Source organism: Nesoenas mayeri (assembly GCF_963082525.1).
Source record: "Nesoenas mayeri genome assembly, chromosome: 1".
Lineage (NCBI taxonomy): Eukaryota > Metazoa > Chordata > Aves > Columbiformes > Columbidae > Nesoenas > Nesoenas mayeri.
The window spans coordinates 25,291,299-25,315,834 of record NC_137541.1 but is presented as its reverse complement, the minus strand read 5'-3'; the positions used below and the strand labels follow the sequence as shown (position 1 = coordinate 25,315,834).

The following is a 24,536-nucleotide window of genomic DNA, read 5'->3' as shown; positions in this document are numbered from 1 at the left end:
CAAGCAAAAAGGTGCTCTGTAGCTCCACGTCTGAGGTCCACAACAGACAAACATGTGAACAAAACAATGAAAAGTAGGAAGGAGCAATCTGACAGGGAAAGGAATGTAATATCTGGGCAAAGAGGGCAGACACATTATATCTTCCAGGTGAGAACTCGATCTCACTAAAGAGGAACTGCAACACAACACACTAGCCCCCTCCAAAGGTAAGGGCAGGCTTTCGTGCTCAAAGAAAACATCTCAGGGCTGAGAAACTAAGCACTTGGCTCCAGCATCAAGACCCCTACCACCACACAACAGATTGACTGACAGGACACAAGGGTATGACCTCATGCGTAACCTGGGTACCACCTAAATGGCTACTTCAACTATAGAAAGCTGCCGCTGAATAATTTATCAGACGTGACACAGCAGGCAATGAGCACAGAAGGCAAGGGAAAGGAGCAGAGTAAGTTTGAGGGAACAAAGACAGCAGTCAGTAAAGGTGTGAACAGGAACCGATGAGAACAGCTCAAGGCAAGAATTATGGAAACCAGAGGAAAGCAGCAAACACCAGGACAGGATGTATTCAGCCACGTGGATGTCTGTTGACCCGACTCTAACAGTACGTGTGTAGAAATCCAAACTTGAACTCAGGTCAGCTGAACCCTGGCAACCTTCATCTTAAAAAGAAAATATAGGTTTTTACATTTTGTACACTATCCAATGAAAACCATGTATGATGTAAGAATGTAAGAAACAATTACACTTTTTTTTTTTATATAAAGATTTCCTCATCTCCTATTAAATGGTTTTATTCCTACATGCACCACAGAAATAACTTCATCTCTATTAATTACAATACACAAACCTACGTACTTTCAACATATTTTTCAGATTGCTTGCATTATATAAAAGTACCATCCTGTACCAAATGCTGTTCAACAGTTTTGTCTCTCATTCATATTCTAATCTCCACTTAATTTTCAGTAACCGCGGTATTTCATCTCAATTCCACTGTACACTAAGCTGGGTCCTAGCCCACATATTATCCCTTCATCATTCAAGTCCACAGCACCTCAGGAGTCAATGGTTGTGAACAGCTGTGGGATGTCACACCTTTTGCCCTTTTGTTCTCTTACATTTATCCAGCATAAATCTTCAACTATACAGGTGAAGCAGAATTCACTTGGTGCAAGTGAGGACTCTTGGAAATCTGCATCATGCTGTTTGTCCAGAGTTGTGAAAGTTTGGGAGCAAGTGCTGATCACACCCACTTATGCTGGAAAGAAAGAAACCCTGCTGCTATAAATACAGCTTTGACTGAAATGATGTAAACAAAAGAAAGAAATCACCCCAGGCTTTGCCTGCCAGTTGGGATCTGGCCACTGAAAGCACAAGAAGGACTCTGGGCAAGCCATTCTCAGAGCAGCTGAGTGCTCAGATACCTGCGAGAGCTACAAGTTCAGCTCAGGTCACAGGATGCTGTAAAACTCATCCAGTCAGGGAGCCACAGCACGCATGAGTATTTCCCTCTCTACTTATTACAAGTGCACAAATTCACACTTTTATTTATAACACTAGGTTAATTCCAAATCTAATTTTACTTCCAACTATTTTCCAAAGGCTTTTTTTTTTCTTTCAGTGATCAGTATTGCGTGGCGGGAGTTGCCAGGCATGGAGCACACACCCAGGGGGGCAGCGTCCGCCCTCCGCCGAGCGCGGGAGCCCCGCGGTCCGAGCGGCCGAGCCCGCCGCGCTCTCCGTCACCCGCCCCGCCGAGTCCCCACCTGCTCGGGCGGCGGCGGGAGCCCGGCCCGGCCCGGCCCGGCCCGCCCCGCGTCGCTCCACTCACCCAGAAGAGGAGGTTGAGGGCGTACAGCAGGCAGCGCAGGCACTTCACCGAGTCCTCCCTGGCCATGGCGAGCCCCCGCGGGAGACAGCCCCATTCTCTCACCACATCCTCCCTCCCGAGGCCGGGCCGCCAGCGCCCTGTAGGGGAAGAGGCGGAGAGGGGCCGGGCGAGTCGCCTTGCCGAGGAACCAACGCGCAGGTGGAGGCGGCGGAGCCGAGTCGCGGAGCGGCCCCGGACCGGCGGCACCCGGGCGGGAGCGGCCGAGCCCCCCGGGCACTCCCGCAGCGCCCACCGGTCGCCCACCCCCGGCAGCGTCCCTTCTCCTCCCGCCCCGCCCGCCGCTCCTGGAGATACTGATGGGCGGACTTTTTTAATAAAAATGAAAAAAGCGTGGAAAGGGGAGAAGCCGCGGGCTGCCCCGAGAGCGGCTGAGGGCGACGGGGAGAGCGGCGGAGGCGCCGGCTCCCTCCCCGCCCTGGAGGGACGCGCTGCCCCGGGGTGGGCGGCCGGAGGACAGCGGCCACTTACCGCCCGGGCGCCCCCCTCACTCACTTGCTCCGGCGAGGACTCATCGGGACGGGAAGAGGCAGCGCAGAGCCGCGGTGCCCATGCCCGGCGGTGCGGGCGCTGCCTCCGGCGGGGCGCTGAGGAGAAGGTCCCGGTGACTGCCCCGGCCCCTCCACCCGCGGCGCTCCGCCGAGCCCGGGGCGCCCAGCTGCACCGACACCGCCGCGCATGCGCAGCCGCCTGCGCCCGCAGCCCGGCGGGTCCTAGCGCCGCCGCGCTTCCCACCCTGTCAGGACTCCGCAGAGTGAGGGGGGCTCTGCGGGGACTGACCGGCGGACGGTGGGTGTTTCTAGAGCCTGCTGACTAGGGACACGTACCTGAGTGGAAATGACAGCTCGGGGCAGGGCCGAATTTCGTTGTCAAATCCCGCACGTTTCTTTCAGTAAAGCTGCGCCCGTCGCGGTAGTTTTGGGTCTCGGCCTGGGGAGGGCATGCCCAAAAACGGGGGATTCCGCCCCCCCATCCCCCCACCCACGGCTCAAAACCTCATTTATGGCGATGCTAGGAATTTACTTTGCTTCTTTCCTCCAGGAGAAATAAAGGAACCCCCACTCTTGTGGCATGTTGGCCCAGAATGGCAAATACCTCACAAAACAGGGTCTTTTTTTTGCAAGATTTCACAGACTTTTCACAAGGTTTAAACCCCATTGTGTCAGAAAGTAAACCCCGCTGACATGGAACCCCAAACCGGTCATTGGCAGCCCAGTGCCCATTCCCTACTGCTAAACAGCAAATATAGAAGTGCAGCCAAGTTGGAGATAAGTTGTTCCAGAAATAGGCAAAATCTGGAGGGTTTTTATTATTACTTAGGAAAAATGGCCATTGATTTGCCCCATACTGTGCAAAGTACTTGCAGGTGCCACAACTAAACTGAAAAATGCATCCTGCCTCTGAAATCAAATTGGGTAGGCATCTGCTGATTAGGCTGGTAAATTCCTACTGACGCCTGTATTGCTGCAATTGCATATATCTCTCTGTATTTTAAAAGGAAAATTTGTAGTTTAAAATATAAGGTTATATGGTGATTAGCAAAGAATTTTCTATTACTACATTTAAAGGTGTTGCAGTGCAGCCATCAAAAATATTGGAAGAAACTATGCTGACAAACGTTTCTTAACTAGAGGAGGAAAATAATCTTCAGTAGGTGTTATATAAAGACTGTTTTAACAACTGCTAGTAAATGCTAAGAAAGAGGAAAAAGGATGTAATGGATGAAATCTAGCTCTTGTGAGGCCAAAGAAAAATCTGTTTCGTGAAGCACTAGAAACAGCGACTTGAAAAAACACACAAACACCAGATATTCAAATGCTTGTCACTAATGCTGTTGGTGGGATCTCACCTCAGCTTTAATTTCCACAATTTAATGCCATTAGTAATGATTCAGGGCAGACCAACTCTTTGGGTGTATTTATTCCTCCTTTAAAAGAAAGTAAAATGCACATGGATGGACATAAAATCCCATGCAATAGGGATTTTATGCCCAATTTATAGAAGTGAAAATGGTAGTAAAGTTGAAAGTAGTCAGGAGCATTGCAGAAATGTGGTGTGTGAAGATTTTTCTTGCTTGAAATTTGCTAAGCTTTAACTGCTATTTTGATCATCTTGTCTGGAATGAAGAGCCCCTCCAGGGCTTCTGCAGTGAATATTGCTAATTCCATACCTAAATAAGGCAAAGTGAAACAAGACAGATACTGTTAAAAGGTGACATTGTGCATTCATTGTGCTGTTTACATACCATTCATTCCTCTTATTACTGAAGACTTCACATGAACACACTCAGCAAGACAGATCTTGAACAGGTACAGTATTTTCAGTGAACGAATGCTAGTTTACAAAAATAGTGTCAGTTTACAAATGAGCTCCAGCCTTGGCTGAGGACATTACAGACTGTTATAAACCAAATTAAAAATAATTGAGGTTGTGTTTGTGTTCTTGATTGTTACTTTGGAGAGAACAAGTTACCTAAACAAGGTTTTATAAAAAATGCACTACAAAAATATTAAATTATCTTACACTAATTTTTCTTTAGACATGCCAAAAATAGCAAATGAGAAGTGTTCTTACTTGTTTCAGATTTTTTTTTTATTATTATTTAGAGCTTAGCTATTCCTAGTGCATAAGGATTTGAGGAAAGGAAAAAGAAAATCAGTCTCTTAGACTTCTCTCATGTTAAAAATTCTGCTTAAATGTCACTTCAAGATTTTATGTCTCTTAGTTTCCATTCTTTGAGGTCTTTGGTCATAAGATACTCTCAGACTAATTTTTTTTATAGTTCTGCTACAATAATTCCATCACAAACATAAAGAAGACTCCCTAGTTGGTAAAATGATTTTTCTGTCCTTTTACTGTTAGCTAAATCATTATTTGTCCAGAAGGGATTTTGCTAAAAACCTAAAGAAAACAGGTCCTATTTATGAGTGTCTGCCAAATGCTATAGGGTCCAGGGGAAGGTCCCTCTGGAATACTGCTTTCTGACAGGCTGTCAAACTTTGTGAAATTTCCATTATGTCAACACTGGGAAAGAAATACACAGAAAGTTCCCAAGCATTCAAAACAGTAACTAAACTGGAAGTATTAGCTTATCACCTAAAAAACCTTAGGGAAGCTACTATGCTGCTTCAGTACATGCTGCTTTTTTTTCCCCTTTAAACTAAATACTACAGATTTTATTTAGGGCAAGATGAGGATAATTTTTAGAAAAAAGTCTAATGGCAAAGCTCTTCATATTTATAATTTTTTGAAATATGAGTTTGCTGTTAGCAAGTAATCCTTCTTTAATGTATAACACAGACACTTATGACCATTGAACTACTGGGGCCTTCTGGGTTGGTATTGTTTGCTTAGATTCTCCAGTGTCTAATAAACTACAAATTGTGAAACTTTTTTCTGTGTATCCACAATAACTTTTTAATATGAATTCTTTAGACTTAAAGTGTTCATGATACAGCCTTTCCGTCAATGGCAGGGGAGGAGAATGGAAATACCAGTAACCCCACTAATCTCTTTCCTCTGCTTAACTGCCTGTTTTAATTTGATGTACGGAAACTTAACATCTGAAAGATAGCTCGTCTGTCAACTGTGCTTGAAAAAGAGTGTGGTTTGGTAGACATATGTCTGCATGAATATTACAATATGATCTCACAGGACCTTCATCAGGAAACCTGACTGAAAGAGGAGCAGATATTAAAGACACCCATCTAGCACATAGCTGCAAGTGTCTTTAATTTAAACAACATGAGTAGCCTGATCAAGTGGAATAATGTTACACATATGTGTAAATTTATAGGTGATAATTGCCTGATACTATATGGCAGGAAACTTTATGACTGAAAAAGCAATAAGTTAGAGTAATATCTTTTTATATGCTTCCATAACATTTAAAATCACTCAGATGAGTACTGAACAGAGGAACATACATGTGGGTGTGTTTTGGCAGATATGCATTTAATTCTGTGTGGTATCATTCAACCTCAGGCTATTCTGATGAGCAAATTGTTCATGCACAAATTTATTTGCAAGATAGTAAATATGTAAATAGCTGACACCGACCTCTGAGGATGGATTTCAGAAGCTAGCTGGTGGCTTCTCAGTGTCTCTGGTGTCTCTCACTACTTGGTCTTGCTTTCTCAGTGTGTTACTTGATTGTAATGGCATCCTGTACTTTGGTTCTCTTTGCTTAGCTTAGCTCTTTCTCAGCTTTGCTCCAGGTCAGTCTGCTCCTTAGTCTGGACTTGGTTTCCTTCCTTAGTTTCCTTCCCTTTGCCCCTTGAGCCATTTACTCTAGAGCCTGTCTGTCCATGTCTCCCTTTCTCTGCTCTTTGCTTTGTACGCTGCTTAACTTCTATGGGGTCTTGTTTGCCTTGTTATCAAACCTGGTTCTTGCCTGGTCCTCAGCATTGGTTATGACGGCATTAATGACAGCATTAATGTCAAGGGCAGGACGGAGGTTTCTTTAAGAACAGGATTCTCTGATACACAAATATCCATTGATAAACTGAAGGTGTACTAGTTGGCTAAGGAATAACCTGTCTGATAAGTGCATGCTCATAACAGGACCCATCATTACTTAAGACCATGAGGTAAAAGTGCCCTTCTTTCTTTTGAAATAAATACATCAAAAGACACCAACAGTTTCTAAATCTTGGTTTTGATTTAAGGTGAGAACAAGAGTCTTCAATAAGGTAGCACTTGAAATAAATAAAATACAGAAGATTAAGAGATTAAAGCCATAGCCTTAGAAACACACTGGTTTAATGGGCTCTTGCAAATGGGCTTCCCTGCCACCTAGTTCAGCAACTTTCCATGGGTCTCTGAACTGGAATATCACTTCAGCAGGTTTATTTTCTGGGACTCTGTGAAAATTTTTTTTTTCTCCATCACTTTGGAAGCTTTGCAGATCTGCTCTCCTCTCCCCTCATCAATCTCTTAATCTGAGCCCAAGATGGATAAATCCCTGAGCAACCTGGTCTGACCTCACAGCTGGTCCCTTCCAACCTGAGTTACCCTCTAAGCCTATGTTTCCTCCCTGTCTCCTCTCCTGGCCATCATTGTCTCTCTAGAAGCTCCTCTGGGTCACCCTATGGCTGGGGAACAATCTCCTCTTTCTTCCTTAACTAGAGAACAGCAGCAAACAGCCTTCCGCTTCACAGCCAGCAAAACTCTTCTTCATAGAACACACAATATATAATTCATACACAATACAATGTGAGTGAGCAACCAGACACTTATAACATCCCTCACAATGTGTTTCAGTGTTTCTCTGTGAAGAAGAATATGGATATAAGTATGGACAAGCATGGATTCTTCAAAGTCAGGGCATCTGAAACAAGAAAAAGAATGGAATGAAACAATAATACACATTAAAAATATGAGAATAATATACCATGTAGCAGCTGGAAAAAATGAAAAATGAGAAAATTCAAATTTGCTTTTAATACTAAGTGAAAAAGAACAACTCCCTTTTTTCAGTCTTTATTTTTTGAAAAATAACATAAAAATCTGCATGTCATACAAATGATCTGAGAACCAAGTTCAGCTGGAAAAATATATCCTTGATATCACAATTAATGTGTTAGGAATAACAAAAGTGATGCATCTGATAATCAGAAACAGATGAATCTGGCTCTATGATTTGTAGGTCAACAGTCGTGAGAAGAGCTACACAAGCCAGGAGATAAGAATCCTTGGTAGGGGTGCACATTAACTCATTAGGAGTCTAGAAATCCTGTCCACTCCAGAAAATAAGCACAGCCACTGAGAGATGGAAGTTTGCTACCAGAGCTAATCATTATAAGTATTGAAGCAGACAGCATAACTGTGAATTTCTTAGAAGCAAGCAAGAAAACGTCATGTGGTCAGTGAGCCACGTGTCATAGAGCTCAGGAAAATGAATGCTTTATGGACTTAAAAGAGCAGTGCTCTTTAAAGTGACTCCCAAGGTGAGTCCAGCTAGAAGACCTGAAAAACATGGAGTTGGACTCTTTTATCCCTGCCATAGGCTGAATTTATTTGCTGTTTATCCTAGGGTACTTCCCAGTGCCTGTTCTTCCTTGTCCTATTCCCCTGTCCATAAATACGGATTTCAGTTCAACAGAAAAGATCTTGCCTGCACTAGAAGACACAGTTTGAAAAATCTGCTTGCTTGTTTTCTGGTGTTTTTTCTTCAATATATGGTGTCTGATGTTATAACAGGGGTCATAGAGTTTTAGCTAGACGTTCTCTTCTAGTTTAAATCCCATGAAGAGCTGTTCAGCACTGGTAACTGCCCCAGAAACAAGTGATCTTCAGAGTCCTGTTTATTACAGTCCACACTCCCTTTTCAGGCAGAATAGGGCATTTAACATGAGTGACGAGCACGTTTTAGTATCTGTGATGTGCCAGTAGCACTGATAGTTATCAAGGTTGCATGATACTTCTTGTCAGAAAGCCCTGATGCCGCAGGGAAATACAAGAGAGATCTCATTGTGAGACAGTAGCTGCTTTGGAGAACTGGAGACTGTCTCCACTGCACAGTTCCTGTGTGGCAAGTTCCTTTAATCACATTTTTCCCAGGTGGTTATGTTATTCTCTGTTTCCATTGTCCAGCTTGAGATCTCACAGGCTGATTTGCAGAAATGTTTAAACATTCACATCTGTATCTGAAGCTACTGGGAAATGCCCTTTGAAAATAGGAAATGTTACTCATTGTGAACTACTCAGATGGATCAGCCTGAATTCTCAGATACTCATATCATACAGCCTGAGTTTCCCAGCTGTAGGGTGAAGATGGTGAAATTCCTTTCTTTCAGGGCAAGTGTTGTGGAGAGGAATGTTTGTGAAACATATATGTGCTATGAGAGCCACAGAACAGGCAAGCAAGAAAAGTATGGCTGTCCTCACAGCTGACTCAATAGTGGAAAGTAAATAGACCACATGCCAAAGGAAGCTAAAAGAATAAACTGAAAAGCTCATTCTTCACACATAACAAAGCAAGGGTCAAAGGGAAAAGTGCATGTGATTGTATAACTAAAGCCAGCATCATAATTTAATAATGGATTAAAGATTCACAGACATCTTTAACTCTGACACTTACTTATTTTCAGTGTTTGATAAATTATCTCTTAGGGCAGTTTTTCTTTGGGGACGTCAGGGTGAATATGAAATAGGTTTTCAGAAAAGACTCCCTTGCTGGCTAAGGTGAATGTGCATAGCTGCACTGCTGTACAGAGTTGCTGTCACACCCTGTTGTTCCATCTCATTACACATACCCTATGGGATTATCTTCTTTAATAGAGGTCCCAGGTCTCCGAAATGTGTGATAATCAGAGCTCAACTCTGATTAAGAATTAGCAGAGAACTTACTAGAGGCGATGAAGCAAAATCTCGTGTTGCAAAGCGCTAGAAGAGCACTTAAGTAATCATCACTTTCCTTTTGGCCTTAAAAGGAGAGGAGAAATATTCTCTTTCTTCACATTTGTTTCACTTTCTTCATCTTTCTCCTTATCCTTTTTTTCTCTACTTCTTCTCTTTCTCCTCTTCTAAATATCCTCTGTAGCTAACCTGTTTTCCCTCCTAAGTTTCCATCCCTTGTCCAGACCCTTCTCTGCATTGAGATTGTCATTCGGGAGCCACATAAAGAAGTGTCTGAGGTCACAGCTCTGTCTGGGCCAGTTACACCAAAGTCTTCTGATGTCAAAGCCTGGAGCTACAATGCATGAGATGCCCTAACACAAATGGTGTCCCCTTCTTCTTGGATCTGAAAGCCTCCCTGACTGGCTCACAGTTCCCATGAAAACTGCTGCTGCAACTGTCATTGGAGGGTTGAGCGAGATGCAGGGGGAAGCAGGACACAGAAATGGCAGATGAGTGGAAGTTCAAAGACATTAAGAACAGGTAAGACAAAAGAGCATGTAAAAATCTCAAGAATGATGGAGGGATGCTGAGGCTTGGAAAGGAAAACAAGGGATGTGAAGACATCTGAAATATGTATTACTTTGCTATTATTGTAAAGCCTGGTAGGAAAAGTGGAGTGAAGATGCTTTAGACTGAAGCTCTTCAGAGAAGGAAAGAAAAATAAGTTGTCTGACTGCAGTTTTCTTAATTCTAATAAAGTTCTTTATCCATGTTAGAAGACATAGATTTTTACCATGACTTTTTAAGTCTGATGTGTGATAATTAGATCTGTATTGGACAAAAGTACATGCCTACCAAGATACTTACCTAAACCGAAAAACTATACAAGGCATGGAAAGTCTTTATGAGAAGGATGTCTTTCAAAGCATCATTTATTTTACTGAATATCTGGAAGTGGCAGGTTTTAACTGCTTTGAACTTATGTGCAGAAGTAAACATACTTAGGTATACAAGGTATATAAGTCAAAACTGTTTTTCTCACCAGAGTCATGAGTGAGGCTGGGGTTACTGTGATATTTTTCCTTTATATTGTAACCAGTCTTACATTTCTGCACTATGAGGGATTTTTCATCTGAGAAAATAGGCTTATATCACAAGAGACAGCAAGTAACAAGTCAGAATCAGAAATGATCTTTCATGGAACAGAGGACAACTGTGGCTTCTTCACCAATCTTTTCCTACTTTCTGTATATTATCTGAAGTAGGTTCCTTGTGCCATAAATCTGTGCCATCTTTGTGCTAGTTTTTTATAGGCAGCACACAGCATAGGCTCTGGTTTGACCTTAGAGCCTCTATATGCTTGCCGCAACACAAACAGCGTACTTCAGAAATCTGTACAGCAGAATCATTGTACAGCTTCCTCTGAACACAAAACCTCATTATTTTCACAAGTACTTGTAATTCTCAAGTATTTTGAATTTTAAGTTGGCAGATGAGGATGTATAGCATTTATTTGTTAAAATTCCACCATTAAGAGTCTCTTTATAACACCTTTCATTAATGTACCCCATTTTTCAAGTGGATGAATGGGCTGCTCGTCATGTAGACAGTGTGGTATAGAAATGTTGATGCATTACTGCCATGGACTGAACACCCTGGGGAGGAAGGGTGCTGGATTTGTGATACAGACACAAGGACAGAGAACTGGGCTGTCACTCTGTGGTGCTGGGGATCATTGATCATCAGTTTTTGTGCCACTGCCCATTGGCACTGACATAGCAGAGCACAGCTATTATACACAATCAAACAGATAAGATAAACTGCTCACAAACAGTGATGCAGAGATGCTATGCGACTTTAGTATAACATCCTTAAGTTCAAGAAGGACAAGGAACTGCTGGAGAGGGTCCAGCGTAGGGCAACCAAGATGATTAAGGGAGTGGAGCACCTCCCTTATGAGGAAAGGGTGAGAGAGCTGGGTCTCTTTAGTTTGGAGAAGAGGAGACTGAGGGGTGACCTTATTAATGTTTATAAATATATAAAGGGTGAGTGCCATGAGGATGGAGCCAGGCTCTTCTCGGTGGCAAACAATGATAGGACAAGGGGTAATGGGATCAAGCTGGAACACAAGAGGTTCCACTTAAATTTGAGAAAAAACTTCTTCTCAGTAAGGGTGACAGAGCACTGGAACAGGCTGCCCAGGGAGGTTGTGGAGTCTCCTTTGCTGGAGACATTCAAAACCCATCTGGACATGTTCCTGTGCGACCTCACCTAGGTGTTCCTGCTCCAGCAGGGGGATTGGAATAGATGATCTTCTGAAGTCCCTTCCAATCCCAAACATACTGTGATCCTGTGATACTGTGATCCTAGCAATGCCAGAGTAATTATAAATAGACTTTGTAAGTGATTCTGAAAAACACAGTAGGAACCCAAATGCCATAAAACTCCATTTTATCTGATACTAAAACACCATTGTCAAAGAGAATTGTCTGCTCTGATCTATCACCTATCTACTGTCATTTATCCATGGTGTTCCATGGAAGGTGTTAAAATGACATTGCATTCCTGGTGGATTATTTCTTAAAGAGCTCTTACTTCAGTACTACAGCATTAGGATGCTTTTGATAGCTATGACATGCCTTAGTTTAAATCGTCTTCTCTGTTTGTATCACACTAGTATGTATCAACTCCTTTTTTTTCAGGATCAAAGGATAACTCATTAAATCTCTATTTGTAAATAAAGCATTTGTTCCATAGCACCAGGTGTCCTTGAACCACTACAATGAGCAGCTCAGCAGAACGTGTCCTAAATGTACTCAAGGCTCCACTGAATGGTGAAAATGTGACTTGTCTTTTAAGTATCCTGGGAACAACTCGTTATGGCCTATAAAGCAGTAGAAAAAGTGTACACAGTGGTATTTCCAGAACTGAAATACAAATCTAATTAGACTCCCATCAAATGGCTTACTTGAGATTGAAGAATTGCCACACTGATTACAAAGTTTGCTTTATAGATTAATAGGCTAGTTTAATAGCCATAGTTCTCATTGTGTATGAACTACTGGTTTATGCACTTTGTTGTACAGATATTAATTGCTTTGGCTTTTATGTGATGTATGTCTATATTACTGCTACTTTTGCAAATGAGACCTGCCTCGGGTAACCTTTTTAGCCTGTGATTTCCTTTTTATTTTTTTTAATGAATGAAAAAAGTCAGTCTGTTTTCCTAAGTTAGAATTAATTTTCAGGTTTATCAGCAGCTAAATATTCAGACTGGTAGTCATGCTTCCTAATTATTGAAAAATATTTAATTAAATCCAGTAAGACTTTAAAAATGGAAGCAGAACAAATTATACACAAAGCAGGATTTCATACACAAAACTGCCTAAAATAAAATGCTAATAGATTTTCTTCTGGGGACATCCTGCATTTGTAGGAGCTACTGGATCTGGGAGATGAGTGAAAAGAACTTTTGTCTGTGTCACATCATGACAACAACTTCTTGGTATTGATGCTAAAATGATTAGAGCTGGCACTGTACACACCTACTGGGCAGCAAGGACACACTTTCCTTCTTCATCAGCTTCTGGTAGCTGGGATGGCACTTTTCATTGCAGAAGGGTTGATTGTGATCACATAAAAAATTCTTTATAGCCTGTAAAATCCCTGTCCTAACTAATAATGAAGTACAATGACAATGACATTTTTGTGCATTTCATCTTTTTATTTATACAGCCATATCAACTAACGAGTCCACACCCTTGTCGAAATCTAATGCCAGATGTTATGTTTGACTTTTAAAAAAGCCAAGAGAAGGACAAAACATTTTCTTGAGGGGAAAGAGCTGCGCTAACAAATTTTGAGAAGACCAGAGGTAAGGGGAAATGACTGGGTGGAAGTACAACTTCAAGACTAGGATAAGACATTTTAATTTCTTAAATATGAAGGAAACTGCATTTCTGATTTTGACCACTCATTTGACCTGTTCCCTCCTTCTAGCTTTGACATATTTTTAATTTTCTTTTCCGAACTGATTGCTCTTCTTATCAAAATGTCCATTTAGTTTATCTTTCTCTTCATTAAACACCTATCTGGCTAGGAGACCACCATCCAAACTATTTTTTGACCAGCGACCATTGTTTCCTACATGCTCACTAGTGATATGTTGGCCTTTCATGAGTGACCATGACTTTGCAGTCTTTTCTCCTTCACAGTCTTCTCTCATTTCTACTTATGCATTATTCATCTGCCCTATTCCCTCCATTTCTTACCCTTAAATCTTTCTTTTACTTCCCCCCATCTTCCAGATAGATAATTTTGGACAGCAATTTCCTTTTATTTTGTGCAGCCTGAATCCTGCTAGACTAATCTTACAACTACTTGGAGGTCTTCACTGTAAGCTTTTCCGTTCTTCCTTTATATCTCTTATTGATGTTTTATGATCTCTGTCTCTACATTTTCAGCAGGTCATCTAATTCTTTGATTTTCTTATAAGCATTCCTCTGTAAAACTTTGCTTCTAAGTGAAATCCAACTCTTGAAAATTCCTCCCTTTCTGTATCTGCCTGTTTGCAGTCCATGCTGGCTCCTTCCTTCTCTGAAACCATGAGATGATTCATTTGCAGCTGGGACTGAGCAAGATTTTTCATATCATCACCTTTGATCTGTTGATAATTTACTTAGCTACACAAGAAAAAAGAAACATCTCCCTCCACTCAAATAAGAAAAGTTTACGTGGCTGAACAAGAGAAAGGGACTTATATGTGACATAATCATAGTTTAAATACGTATCTGTATTACAAAGAAAGTTGGATTGGTGTTTTTTCATGCTATTGTCTTAAATATGGCATAGATACTTAGCAACTCTATGTTGTACTCTTAAACATTGACATATGTTTTCACCTTTGTTACTCTTTTCTAAATCTGAGAGCATAAAGGTTTAAGAATGTTTTATTAGTTCTGCTAGATAGTCAATAGGCTTGAATGATATGAGAAAACAGAAGTATTGATTATATGTATATGTTATATAAGTACATTTGACACATTTGCCCAGTCATCACTATTGTTAGAAAAGAGCTTTATGTACAGCATTATATCATGTACTTTTTCTGTTTGCTTTGAGAACCTCTTATAATACAAATACTCAAAGTACTAATATATGATGAAATTTATATTCAAATAAGGAAGCATTGTTTGATAGAGATCTTGCAGCAGTAGAATAGTGTTTGTGCTCAAGTGACAAGTATCCACAGGTTCTGTGGTATCTCGGGTCCCCTCTCAAACTAATGCATAATTTGCTGTGTGGCACCAGTGAGGGGCCTTTTGTGGGATCACCAGTATTTATGCAGTGCTTACAGTATTAAAGTCTCCATTGGGAGATATCTGCCTTACAATACCTTCTGAGGATGTGTAGATAAAGTGCATATATGCTTTGTCTATTACTTGTCTTTTTCGTACAAGTAATAATAAGAACAAATCCTTATTATTTTATTACTAAAACAGGATGGCAATGCCTGAAAAGTTGTGCAAGTGAAGCATACCATCCTTTAGCCCACAGATTTGTTATGTTCCATGTTCACTCCATGTTGAACAGAGAAAAATACTTGGAACATGTGGAAAAATTGAAGGTGATGAAGATAAAGCTATTCTGAAGCCTGATATTGCCATTCAATAGTATTGTTTCCATGGTAACTCCTGTACCACATGGCACCTGTGTACACCATGCAAAGACTTCTTAAAGTTACATAAATACTAACAGGAAGGGCAAACTTCCATTTTTTTTTTAATCAGTGTGAAATAAGCATTTTATTTTCATTACAAACCTAGAATTTCCTATAATTCCCTGAGTACTTAAGATATGAGGTTGTAAACGAAGTTTTATTCATAAGTGAAAGACTTGTAATATTAAATGATGAATTTTAAAAAGGGTTTATGAGGAAGAAGGAGAGCAGTGGGTTAAATGGACAGCTGGTGCCTGTGCGTTACTTGATATGGGAGTTGTGCTCTCTGTTACTATTTAGTTACTGCTGTGGCAAGGCAGCAAATGATAGCTACTAGTAATTCACTGAATAAGGCACGTGTATTGCCCAGCTGCATCCATGCCTTCAGCCTTCCTGCGAACAGACTGAAGAACAGAGTCTCTACAAAAAATCCCTTAGAACTCACCAGAGGTGAGGAAGCTGGCAGGATTCTACAGAAATTGCTTCAAAACTTACACAATTTATCTGGGTATTTCTCCTTCTCATTTTTGACCTTATCTTACAAGATTCTATAATGTGACTATTACTTTCTAATGAAATCTGTAAGATAAATAAAAAATAAAACAAAGTTATAACATTCAATTAAATTCTGTAGGTTTACTCATATGATGTTCTCTTTGCCCTTTTTCAATTCAGTCTTATAAAAATCTTACATAAAACCACACAGATGCTGAAAATATGCATTCTTTTCCTAGCACTTTCAAATTCTGAATCTATAAATATATATTCTGTCAACTGACATGAGATATGTAAGGACAGGTAATGGAAAACAGTATTATGAACAAGATCTGAGTACCATTGCCAAAAATAATGTGTGTGTGTATACACATGCATTCACACACATACACATGTACGTACATGGAGAAGATGTGTTTGGAAGGGGGAGATTAAAATTTAAATCTGAGTGGGTGATTAAAGCTGAAATCTTCACCAGACGACAATATTTCTCCTTGATTCAAATATGCTGGTTCCAAACTAAGAATCTGTATAATATATTGATTCTTAATAGGGAATCAATTCTTATATCTCTGAGACAGACAGCAGACATAGAGCACCTCCAGACTAAAATATAATTGTATGTAAGACTCAGTACAAAGGCTCTGGCTCCTATGAATTCTGCAGGGCCCTGTAACGTCTTCAAAGACTGATCTGACCAGCACCTGCCATCTTTTAAACAGTTTGATGTGACCATAATCACTCGCTGCCTATGCTAAACATTTAACAAAATGTGCTTGTAATTTTGAAAGGAAGTACCAAGGAATGATTACACATTAGTTTTATGCAGTTAACACTGATAGAAAATTGAAAAGGAAGAACATTAGTGGTAAAGAGATAGGTGTGCTTTCGTTTTAAGTATCTATATAATAACGTTCAGTCCTAGCATGATAATTTAATCTTCTTTCCATTCTGTTCTAGCTCGTTCCAAACACTGTCCCATTTGGCACAGAAACCTCCAGTTCGCTGTTGGAAACCAAATATTTTTCTTTCCAGGGGCAGACATTCTTCAGTCAAGTTCAACTAAGTGGCCCACAAGGGAGCTGTCTCTGTTGTCCAAGCTAGCAAGATACATTTATGAGCCAGCATCAGTAAATAAAGAAGGCAAGCTACATCTGTCCTCCAGCACTTGAGGTCACTGAGCAATTCCAGAACCGTAAGTCAGCGATTTAATGGAATTTCCCATTCAACTGATTAGGGCACATTAGACTATATCACAAGCCAAAATGTTGGATTCCTGGTGCATTCCCATTAAAAAAAATGCCATGAAGCAGTTTTCTGTCTGGCATCTCTTACATAATTTTTTTGTAATTCTGTGAAAGAGTACAGAGAGGTTAAGGGAGAAAAAATCTTGGAATATGAATTATCATGTGCCTGTCAATGAACTCTGCAGCCTACAATAAGCCATATCCCTGATATGAGCCAAAGGCCAGTTAGAGAACTCATCTATTGTCCAAAATCGGAGGATGCCGCAAGACCAAGGAGCGGTACTGGGGAAGGCCCGTGAGAAAGCAGCCCTGGTATGGGCATGCTGACAAGAGACCAGAAGGTAATTCCCATAAGCAGCAGAATGTGCTCCAGCCCCAAGGGTTTAGCTGTGGACCCTGCCAGTTACATGGCTGAATAGGTTTGAGGACATAGAAAATGAGTGACTCTTGGTGGGAAGAGCGTGGTTTTATTCTGGGGTGCTACTTACAGGGTACCACACTTTGTGAGAAATATGGTAGAGGTCATTTCAGCTGAACAAATGTGTAGTTGATTATCCAGCCACTGCATGCCACTACACAGAAAATGAATGTGTTGTTCTGAGATCTAACATTCAAATATAAGACCATAGGAATTAAAAAAAAAAAGCAATTATATAACACTACAATCTATTCTTGTAAATTACCTGTTGTAATTTTAGCTCTGGACAACAATGACAAATTACAGTCCTCATTTCAAGGATATGAGATACATCACATAATGCAGATCTATAGTGTTTACAACCATTAATCATCTTCTGGCAGCACCATTTGTGTTAACCCTGTTTACAAAAGAAGAGACCCGCTAAGACATACTATTTTAGGCATTTCTTCTTCCAGTAAATATTGTTTGAAAGCAAACAATTCTCATCTGAATTTATGTTTAGCCTTAAAATGGAAAAATAGCCCAGAGGTAATCACAGCAATGTTGACATCCATGATAAAAAAGAATTAAGACCTGTTTCTATTTTTACCAAATACTTCTCTGTGTCTATGTTAATTAGAAGCTAAATATTGTTATAAAATTACAACATTGTGTTACCTGATAGTTTTAAGATTGTACCTTATGCAAAGAATTTTGGGTGCATTGGATTTTTCTAAAAAATTTAGAAAACACTGTCTTCAAAGTTATATAAAGTTCTTCAAGTTTACTGTCAATTTTTTCAAGGGAAATTCTCTCTTTCTATAATCATACAGTACCAGATTTCACTGCAAAGAAAAGTCATTCTTGTTATTAATGGTATCAGGATATAAATACAATCACAGTCAAACTGAAACAATATGAGTTTATAACCATGTGTAATCATAAATATTTTTGTTAAATCTGTCCCCTACTGATAAAGATGCTCAATATCAGGTTAGACCAGGAAATGGATATTTTGATCCTGTACAATTTTTTAAGGTTTCTTAAATATTGTTTTTCTTTATCAAATGACACTAAACCCTTTCAATGTTATGGATGCACAGATAACAATCTGGCAGTGAGAGGAATTTACCTAGAATGTGAAAGATTCAGATTCAGTCTGCAGGTCTGCCATCCCTCCCTGCCCCAGAAATCTGCTCCAGCCACCAGGAAATCAACTCTGCAGTGGTTTTCCTAAGCTACCAAAGGATTACAACTTTTGCATTTGTATATTTTGTTTAAATTCTCTGCAACAAAGCCATGAAGTGGAGTAGCCAGGTTGTCCAGCCTGGAGAAGAGAAGGCTCTGGGGCCTTTCAGTATTTAAAAGGGGCCTGTAAAAAAGATGGGGACAGACTTTTTAGCAAGACCTGTTGTGATAGGACAAAGAGTAATGGTGTTAAATTAAAAGAGGGGAGATTCAGGCTATACATGAGGAAGGAATTTTTTACAGTGAGGATCATGAAACACTGATACAGGTTGCCCAAAGAGGTGGTAGATGTCCCATCCCTGGAGACTGGATGAGGCTCTGAGCAACCTGATCTAGTTGCAGATATCCCTGCACATTGCAGGAGGGGTGGACTAGATGACCTTTGAAGGTCCCTTCCAACCCAAAATATTCTATGATTCTATCCAGCATCCCAGACAGACAGAATAATTGTTGGACCAGCTCTATAGCGGTGTCTCCCACACCTAGCAGTCAGGGGACTAAGTTAAGATCAAGAAGAAAAAATCTCAGCCCCAACACCTAAATAATGCAGAAAAGACTCCTGAATTTACTGCCTATCTTCTAATAGAGTTTCATGATCACAAGGTTATTATCTATTATACCTCTCCCTCTCTTTGAGTTTTGCATTTCAGTAAAAGTCCTGTTGAAGCACCCAGGTTCTTGCAAGTGCCTTCATATATAGTGAATGAGTATTTTCCAGCTAAAAAATGGTTTCATTGAAGAATTCCCAGTCAGCTGCATTTCTAAGTGTTTTGCGTTAATCTTTAAGGGCAGAGATAGAGAGAAGAGAAGATCTAAGATTGTAACTAAGTGGAATACAATATTTCTAGTTAAAGGGGAAAAAATACTTACTTTTTGTTTTCAAATTTAATTGAAGTAAAAAATGCAGGAATATTCTTACTTTCCTTAGGAATTATTGTCAGTTAATTAACAATACTTTTCTTTCTTTTTTTTTTTTTTTTTTAATAAAAATATGTTTCCCTGCCACATTAGCTCAGAGTTGCTGACGTGCTGTAAATTCAAGTTGTGGCTTCCCAAGAAGTAGGTTTCTTTTCTGGTAAAGCCCTTAATTCTTATAACTTCTGTGATACCAACAAATTTAATGGTCAAAACATATGTGAGTATAAAAGACCAAAGAGCTCTGCAACCAACATGCATGATAATGAGAGCTGAAAAATCAATTATAACCTCTTTTCCAAAATTAATTCTTTTTTGAGTAAGATCTCCTACTCATGGTAGCAAAGTTGTTTTTGAAGTTACATTCTTTCCACTTGCTACACTGGAAATACATTGTTCCTTGCAATGAATACCAACTAATATTATGCCAGTTAAGTCCAAAGTCACTATGTAACTTTCTTCATATGTTATTGAAGTACAATACTGATGCAAGGTGGATGTCTAACAGGCAAACTCTCCACATGCACTAAAATAAAATAATATTTCACATTTAAAATTTAGATTTCTTTTTTTGAAAGAATTGGCCTTAAAATAGATGAGAATTGTGGACATGTCTAAAACTTGAAACAAGATTAATCCTTCTAAAATGGACTGCAATGGGACTTATCAGCTATTCTGTTTTAGCAGTGCAATTTCAAATAACCTTGGGCATGCTTATATTAAAGATTTTTGCATTTATGCAAACATTAGGTAATTTGTTGCATCATTACGGTATGTGCTGATTGCAAACCTTTACAAGTCATCAAAAATATGGCAAGGTTACTACATCAAGGCATGAGATTAAAAACAAATTAGGTATTAACTTAGCCTGTGGCCACTATTTATTCTTTATTTCTGTAGTAACTAATATGACAAGGCTCACCAGATGTGGGACCATGAATTTGCATTTCAGAACAAAAATTATAAAAATAATAACCTTAAAGTAAGTTGATGCAAGTCAGTAGGGAATAATATTAGTTCATTTGTAAGCTAAGCAGGCATATTTTCAATTCTGTTGCAAATTTGGCCAAGGATATGTAAAACAGGTGTGTTTATATAATGTGAAATATTTGTAAAAGCTAGAAACATCACACAAAAACCATCAATGGGACAGCTGGAGAAGAGCTTATGTGCTCTCCAAATTGTCTGTATTTTCATCAATTTTATACATCTATAATAAAATAAATACCATGTAAATTAGCTTCCCCAGAAAGATTACTTTATTTAGAGTATCACAGCTACAATGTTATTGTCACTTCAAATACATCCAGTAATGGAATTTCAAGAAAGTCAGTTGTTCTTCCTTTTTTTTTTTTTTTTTCCTCAAGTTTTGCCTAACATTCTCATAATGTGTTTTTAGCAGAAAGGTAGACCTGTGTCTTGTGCTAAATTCCATTAGATCTTCCCCCCTTGGCGAGGAGTTGCAATATTTGCATTCTGTCACAAGGATCTGTCATCTCCTGCAGCTCCACTGAGTCTGAACTCTGGTTTTTCAGGTGCTCTAATCTCTGCACAGCTTTTGTTTAATGATAATGAGAGAGGAGGTGATTTCTGGGTTGTCCTCACGTATCTGGCAGTGTTTGCCCAGGAGCAGTGAGGATTCATGCCTGCACTCAAAGTCTGCATCCTCTCCTGTGGCAGCTGTGCTCCTGCAGTCAATCATCATGTCACTATCTTGGCAAATTTCTCGGAGTATTTCCTTCCCCTGCTGCCACTTTCATCTTCTTTGAATTTGCTTCAGGGACAGAGAAGGCTACAAGAGCATGAATTTGGGTGGAGAGCATTACAACTGCATTGTCTCCTCCTAACTTACAGCTCCATCTGCAGAGCTCACCTCTCAGAGAATGAGTTTTCTGAGCGGCAAAGGGGATAGATAGATAGATAGATAGACAGACAGACAGACAGACAGATAGATAGATGGTGTCGTATCCCACATTCTTTTGTGCCACTGATGGCAGAGCAGCCATTTATAGCATTTCTTGGTGGAAAGCTAGCACACATGGACGTCTTCCAGACACAAGAATGTGCTGACCTCATGGAAAAAAGTATGATTGTAAATGTGACAATTATAAAAAGGCAAGAAATATCTTTCATTACAGATAAACAGCTAAAGGCATTTGAAATTTCAACTTTTACTGTGAGTGTTTAAATGATCATTAAAATAATTAATTTCAAACTTTATTCCCATGCACACAGTATGACCATCATGAACAAAATCAGACAGCAAAACTGTTTGAGTTGGTTCATTGTGCATTTGCGCCTTACAACGGTGCCTAATAAGTTATGTTCTTCCACTGAAGCTTTTTCCATGGTTGGAGAAGTCATTGCTCTCATGTGGATTTTCTCGAGTCTAATACAGGGCAGGTTCATACTGCAACATTTTCATTAGTGAAAGAAAGGAAAAAAAAAACCCACAACTATTAGGGACAACACAGCATTTCAGGAGTACAAAATTCATCTCCAAAAGAATGTATTTTCTTTCAGATAGGTAGAAATCAGTCAATTTATTCAATAGACACGGGGCAGAATGAAACAACAGATAAAGAATTGTGCACACAAACATATGGATGTAAGCTTTATTTCCTTAGGAAGCCAGATAAAACATTTCAGTGATTAATATATAAACAGCAATTGCTCATATCCTGCAGACTTTCAGGAAATAACTGAAATCTGCAAGTAGATTTAACCGAGTCGGTAGCAGATAAAATTAACTAAAAGATGAAGATGTAATTGCCTGAGCCTGTACACAAAGTCAAGCTGAAAGATAAATGGCAGTTCCATTTTCCTGTTGACTGTTAAAGCAAATTAATTATCTAGGGTCATGGATTTGTTTCCAGAAATAGGAATATGAATCTCAGAATTTTTCTGAAAGACTTTGTCATAAGTAGAAAAAGAAAATTATTTCTCAGCTAGATGATTACCATCCAGCCACAATACTTCTGGGCCAATTTTGCCCTTCTGAGGAACATTTTGTGAAAGTGTGAAGTTTCTGCACAGTGCTGCACTAGACAAGGGTAACATTATGTATTTTCTAGTCTCACCCAGCTTATTCCTAGGATCTGGCTCTGGATGGAGTTTCCCATTACATAAAGTTGATTGCCCAGAACAAATACGATCATGCTGTAACTCTTACGTGGTGCTCAGTCTCAAGACAATTTAGTTATTTAACTAATGTCCTCCAATAGCCATGGTGTGTAGCACAGCAGGAATGATCGTTATTTCCTGCAGAGGGAGAATGAAGCTGTGGGTGATGTCCCTGCAGCAGCAGAACGGGTGGAATTTGGGAGACAGTGGGATCCATGGCAGCTGGGAGGGACAGCTGGACTGGGGGACTGTGAGGACTGGAAAGAATGGAAAAATAGCAGCAACAGCAGAAAAATAGCAGGCAACAAACAGGAAGTGAGGAAGAATTATAATAAAACAGTTGAAAGCATGTGAGGAGACCAGCAGACCTAACACTGACACTGGCAGACAAAACTGCCAGGAATGCTGCAATCGACAACACACGTTCGCAGCAGCGTGCCGTGGTGAATGGATTCTGGCCCGCCAGACAGGACTGCTCTGGCGCGGCAGCGGCAGGTGTCAAAGAAAAGCAAAATGCCCATTTCTAGTAGTACATCAGCAATCTTTGTGTGCAACAGGCAGCAAGGCTCCTGTATGAGAAACCAAAGCACAGGAACCCACCAACAGTAGTTGTGACCAGGAGCATCCATCTAGAGATGAGCTAGCTTGGTCTTTCCTGATTTTTTCAATCCAAAGCATTGGAAATGTATCCTTCTTGAAAACAAAGAAACAATACATATGGACTGTAGGTCTGGAAGCACTGTATTAGACAAAAGTTAAAAATCAGAGTACAGAATAAAGCCCTGGAAATCATACAGCTTAGAAGACAGACTCGATCTGGAATGAACAAGGAAAGGGAAGGACCAAAAATTGATAGCAGGTGGAATGCAAATATAGGAAGGATGGAGTTAGAGATATGGCAAACAACCCTACATGTGAGAAGAAATAGAATAAATTAGAGTAACTGAAAAAGGACATTATTGGGATATGCAATGGGTAAGGACAAAAGAGAGGGAGAAGATTCATAAGTCCTAACCCCATCTGAGAAGCGTACATCAAAACATAAATCCATGTTTTTAAATCAGTTTTTTTCCTGTCAGTTTAAAACTAATGAAACCTATGCAAGTAATTAGCTTGAGGTAGATCACAAGGCAGCTGTTAGATTCCTTTATGTCATTCTGTCACAAGTGATGATAAATGATTTATGTGAAACATTTGCTGGATAAATGCCGTCAACATTAATGATGTTTTATCAACAGAAGAAAACAGCAGCTCCTGTGGCCTCCCTTCCTTTCTCTGTGCTAAACAGTTCTGTTGCTGTGTAGAAGTCTTTGAGCAATGTTGGTTGGAATTCACAAATGGAGTTTCTTTTTACCTTGACTGCACGGTTGGTGTTTAGTTCTTTTTCACTCTGCATCCCAATAAACACTGTCATTAATCAATGTTCCTCTATCAGGAACTGTTCTAATTAGGCTGTTCTAAAAGTTTAGTTAATCAATAGAGTTAATTCTTTACATGTATACACAACAGGAAGTTTTCCATTGTAAAAATAGTTTCTTTTTGTACAGACTGAGTGGATAATCACTTCTTAAATGTCCATTTAAGCTTAGTTCCATCAGTATGTTATGATAAGCAGCACTTAAACACACAAGCCCACTTGGTGTGGCTACTCATTTGATTATACAATATGAACTAACGTTGGCAGAAATGAGAAATTTGACATTTTCTCCACCTGTCTGAAAAAAAAAAAAGCTGAAGAAGCTCACAGGTAGATAAGTAAGTTCCTGTTTGCTTTTCAACAGACATTGAACAAAGTTGAACTATATTTTAATTTGCATTCTACTACATAATGCCCTCCCATCCCTTGCTGTAAAGCACTACAATGAACAATTTTTGAAGTAGGTTCCTATTTTTGTAAAAGTCTCTCACATTCCAATAAAAAATGAAACATAAAAGGGGGTGCTTGAAGACAGCAGCCTCTTAGCATGCTGGAATTTCCTCTTCCCTTTCCATTAATGTGGACAGAGCACGTGCTATTAGTAATGGGAATGACTGAGACACAGCCCCAGGAACTGCGTTTCTTGGTTTGCTTGATCTGGGCACCACAACACACAGGAACTAGATGAAAATACCTTTGCACAATAGCCCTCAGAAAGGATTCTCTGGCTATTCCCAAGT

The 24,536-nt window shown here is 39.8% G+C and overlaps 1 protein-coding gene across 1 annotated transcript in view; it reads right to left on the bottom strand.

Moving 5' to 3' along the window:
* TSPAN12 (tetraspanin 12) overlaps positions 1–2,450 on the bottom strand; it is a gene marked incomplete at its 3' end in the record, with an annotated part of 45,194 nt that extends 42,744 nt beyond the window's left edge. Inside the window, exons 1-2 of the mRNA XM_080344993.1 lie at positions 2,387–2,450; positions 1,835–1,971 (exon numbers count right to left, since the gene is read on the bottom strand). Coding sequence (XP_080201119.1) covers positions 1,835–1,900 — 66 coding nt within the window. The 5' untranslated portion in view covers positions 1,901–1,971; positions 2,387–2,450. The remainder of the gene's footprint in view (positions 1–1,834; positions 1,972–2,386) is intronic.
* Positions 2,451–24,536: the final 22,086 nt, after the last annotated feature.